General features: G+C 37.5%; 1 protein-coding gene across 5 annotated transcripts in view; it reads left to right on the forward strand.

The window, feature by feature from the left end:
- LOC106879193 (crossover junction endonuclease MUS81) overlaps positions 1-4332 on the forward strand; it is a 31076-nt gene that overhangs the window by 11369 nt on the left and 15375 nt on the right. For all 5 annotated transcript variants that reach the window (XM_052966082.1, XM_052966085.1, XM_052966084.1 and 2 more), the window contains 2 exons: positions 2322-2394; positions 3944-4000. In XM_052966082.1, coding sequence (XP_052822042.1) covers positions 2322-2394; positions 3944-4000 — 130 coding nt within the window. The remainder of the gene's footprint in view (positions 1-2321; positions 2395-3943; positions 4001-4332) is intronic.

Raw genomic sequence — 4332 nt, forward strand, 5'->3', positions numbered from 1 at the left:
ACTCACAAGGCTTTGGTTGGCCCAAGGCTATAGTAGAAGACACTTGCCCAAGGTGCCACACAGTAGGACTGAACCTGGAACCATGTTTGATAAGCAAGCTACTTACCACACAGCCACTCCTGTTTGTATGCTCTCCCTTCTCATAATTTTTCCTGTTTACCATTCAGTCGTGTGACTTTGTCTTTTCTTGTTATTATACTTTATTTTCTTGTTATTATACATTATTTTCTCCATGCATGTTTTTGTCTATTATGTACACTCATTTATACCCCAACAGCCTATGTTACCGACACTGCCAAATTGAACAACATTACTGAAAGGTGTCGAAATTATAATGATACTTGATCAATAACTGATGAGGGGTCAAGCATGTCAGCGTCCGTTGCGTGTGATTTTTTCCCTTATCTTTCCATATGTTCCTTTGTGGTTCTTCTGTCCCACATTTCATATTTTCACATTCTGTCCCACATTTCATATTTTCATATTTTGTATGTGTAGTTGTAGACACAGTATGGCTGAAGTGTTAAGAAGTTTGCTTCACAACCACAAGATCCCAATTTCAATCCCATTGTGTGACATCTTGGGCAAATGTCATTTTCTTTGGCCTTGGTTTGACTCATACATTGTGAATGATATTGGGTAGAAGGAAACTGTATAGAAGCCTGAAAGGTGCACATGTCTGTGGACTACTCATTCACTTACATGTTAATTTAGGAGCAGATAATTCAGTTGATATCAAACAACTGAATACTCATAGACAAACAACAAAGATCCATTAATGTGTGGTTGCATGATTGCATATGTAGTTGTATGTGTGTATGTTTATGTGGTTGTGTGTATATATGTGTGATTGTGTGTGTGTGTGTGTGTGTGTGTGTGTGTGTATGCATAGTTCTCCATATACGTTTGTGTGGTTAGCTGCATATGCATGTGCAGTTGTTTGTATCTGCATGTTTAGTTACCTGTATGTGTATTTTTGGCTATCTGAATTTGTGAATGTGTGTCTGCACTTTTGTGTGTGTGTGTATGTGTGTTTGATGATGGCAAGAATTGAGCAGTTCTGTTAATTTGGACATTATTAAGAATTCTTGAAATATTGATTAACACATAGTAATCAACTAGAATATATGATGAACACACATATACATACATGCACACACAACAGACAAGCACATGGCATACTAATACAAACACATGCATACATATGCATGCAAACACACACACACATACATATAGGTTCATACACAACACTCTGTGTTTAACAAAAGGAAAATGAATATTAAAAATGATAAAATGATCTATACATATCATCATCATCATCATTATAACATCCACATTTTCTATGCTAGCATGGATGACATGAAACTTACTGAGGCAGATTTTCTACAGCCAGGTGTTCTTTCTGTTACCAAAGATGGTAATATTTCCTTTGGTCCTTTGAACAATGAACAGCTCAATAGCTGGACATGTTTTTGTGGCAGATTGTAAACAATGGCAGCATTTATATGAACAATGACCTTGCATTTTATGCAATGCACAAACAACAAGATAAACATTCAGATTCTTCCGTCAAACAATGCAAAGAGGCAAAGTGGCTGAGTTCGTTTCAAGCATTGGGCCTCACAGTGGCAGTGATCGAGAGTTTTGGCATTATGTCATGCTTAAGAAGAAGACCCATCAAGTCAAGCAAAATCACAGTTATGGCAGATACTGGTATCACACAAATTTGCCACAAGCACCCGTGCTGGTAGCACATAAAAGCACCCATTACACTCTCAGAGTGGTTGGCATTAGTAAAAGCATCCAGCCGTAGAAAAACCATGCCAAATCAGACTGGAGTCTGGTGCAGCCTTCCAGCTTACCAGCCCTGGTCAAACCATCCAACCCATGCCAGCATGGACAATGGGCGTTAAATGATGATGATGATGATGATGATGATTCACATTAATTTGAATTGATCATGCATTATCTTATAGCTTCAAGAGTTCAGTGGTGTCGTCATTTATTTCTAGAATAACATTGTAGTGTAGGTGTGAGATGTCAGATCTGGCCAGTCTGAGTATAAAAAAGGTAGAATATTTGGGCCGGATATGGCCAGTTCAAATGCTATACAGTTAAGAAAAACAAGTTCCTTTACATTTTTCATACATTTTTTTTTTTGTCCACCAGGTACATTTCTATATTGAAAGCCATACACTTAGAAACTGATACACCCTTTGGTTCTTTGTTAATTTTCTTTAATTTTCTTTGTAATTTTTTCATCTACAAAAATTCTATTCTTCAAATTAACTAACTCATTCTGTTCTTGTTCTGTTTTGTAGGCCATAAATTCATTAAAGAAATATCCTCTCCCTCTAAGAAGCGGTAATGAATGTCTCATTTTAGAAAACTTTGGTTTGTATTTTGCATTTTTTTATTCATTCTTTTATCTTAGAATAGAATCATAAATTCCCAGCAAACTGTGTTCACAATCAACTCTCTTTTTATCTCAAGTTCAAACCATGTTAATGTATTTTGCATCTTTGATAATAAATGCCAAAACGAATTTCTGTGTATCAGTGTGTCACACTTTGATCCCCCCTCTCTCTCACTATTCAATGACACTTCTACTATATCTCATGTTAGATTGAGAGTAATAGTAGGCATAGAGACGGTTGTGATGGTAACAGGGTGATAGTAATGGTATGAGTTGTAGTTGTGATAGAGGCAAGAACGGCAGCGATGGTGGTGGTTTTGGTAGCTGAGGCGGTCAGGGATGACGATGATAGTAAGCAATGTGAAAGACACTGGTGATGGTGGTAGAGGGGAAGGTAGCAAAGTCAAAGGTATTGATGGTGGTGGCGTCAGAAGTTTGAATGGTGTGTGTATGACAGTTGTGGTGGCGATGGTGGTGGTACTTGTGATAGTGATGGTTGAAAACAATCAACAGAGAGAAAGAAAGAGGTTAGATAAAAAAAAGATTGTACTGACCCCTTGAATGGGAAGACAACAAATGTTGTTTATCATGCTGCTTTGCAATAAGTTCCAAGTCGACAAATTATATCATTGTTTTGATGAAAATTGTTCATTGCTTGAAAAATATTGGTCAAGTTTAATAAAATTTAATATGTACTCAACGCATGAAGTGTCATTGTTGGGCCCAAGGCCCAATGAAGAGCCTGCCACAAGAGCAAGCTTAAAAGCCACTGTATCGGACAGCTTTTAAGCTAGCTGTGAATAATTTTTAAGAAAAACTATGAACATCCTACTTTGCTTGCCTTGTACTACTCTTTTGTATAATGCCCTTTTTCCATGCTAGCATGGGCTGAACAAGGATTTGAAGCACCATTTTACAGCTGTGTGCCCTTCCTTTCACCAACCCTTACCTGTTTCTCAATTTTTTTTTTATTCTGCTACTTTTTGAAAGCATAGACAGACTGGTCCTAATATCAACAAGGAATGTAAACATCGTATCACCATTTTGCTGATAGAGTGACAAGAGAAAATTGGGGCATTTATGTACACACATACATGCATACACATGTCAAGTCACTGAGAACTACTGGTAACATGTAATCCAGAGCACCATTTTACATAGCCTGGTTAGAAGGATTACTAGAGGCCCTGACATAACAGGACAAAGACAAAACCAAGCAAAAAGATGGATGAACCCAGCATTGAGTCACTGACTATCTAGCAAGAACACATGAGTACTACTTTGAAAAACTCCCACAAGAGTTCCACATAGGAAGTTGCATCTCATGCCTTATTCTAGCAAAGTAGGAGTAAACTAATTTTAAAATCTCAACTATGGTCACATGTAGTTTATTATGATCCAATGGTACCAATCCTGTGCAGATGGTACAAACCTATCTTACTTCTTAACCTTTAGCATTTAAACCCTCCGTATCCAGCCCTGATATTCTTGATAGGTATAACCTGTTGATAAACAAATCTTTTGTAGGGAAGAAGGTTTGTGAGATGATTGATGAGAAGATTGCTCAACACTCAGCTGAGACAGGTAAGACTTGTTTTGATAGTAAAATAACGAAACAACTCTCTCATATTTTCATTCTGATAGTCTGTCTAAAACTTCTTCCCTCTCTTTACTCTTTTACTTGTTTCAGTCATTTGACTGTGGCCATGTTGGAGCACCGCCTTTAGTCAAGCAAATTGACCCCGGGACTTATTCTTTGTAAGCCTAGTACTTATTCTATCGGTCTCTTTTGCCAAACCGCTAAGTTACGGGGATGTAAACACACCAGCATCGGTTGTCAAGCGATGTTGGGGGACAAACAGAGACACACAAACATATACACACACACACATACACACATGTATATATATATATAT

This window comes from Octopus bimaculoides, chromosome 3, assembly GCF_001194135.2.
Source record: "Octopus bimaculoides isolate UCB-OBI-ISO-001 chromosome 3, ASM119413v2, whole genome shotgun sequence".
Taxonomy (NCBI): Eukaryota; Metazoa; Mollusca; class Cephalopoda; order Octopoda; family Octopodidae; genus Octopus; species Octopus bimaculoides.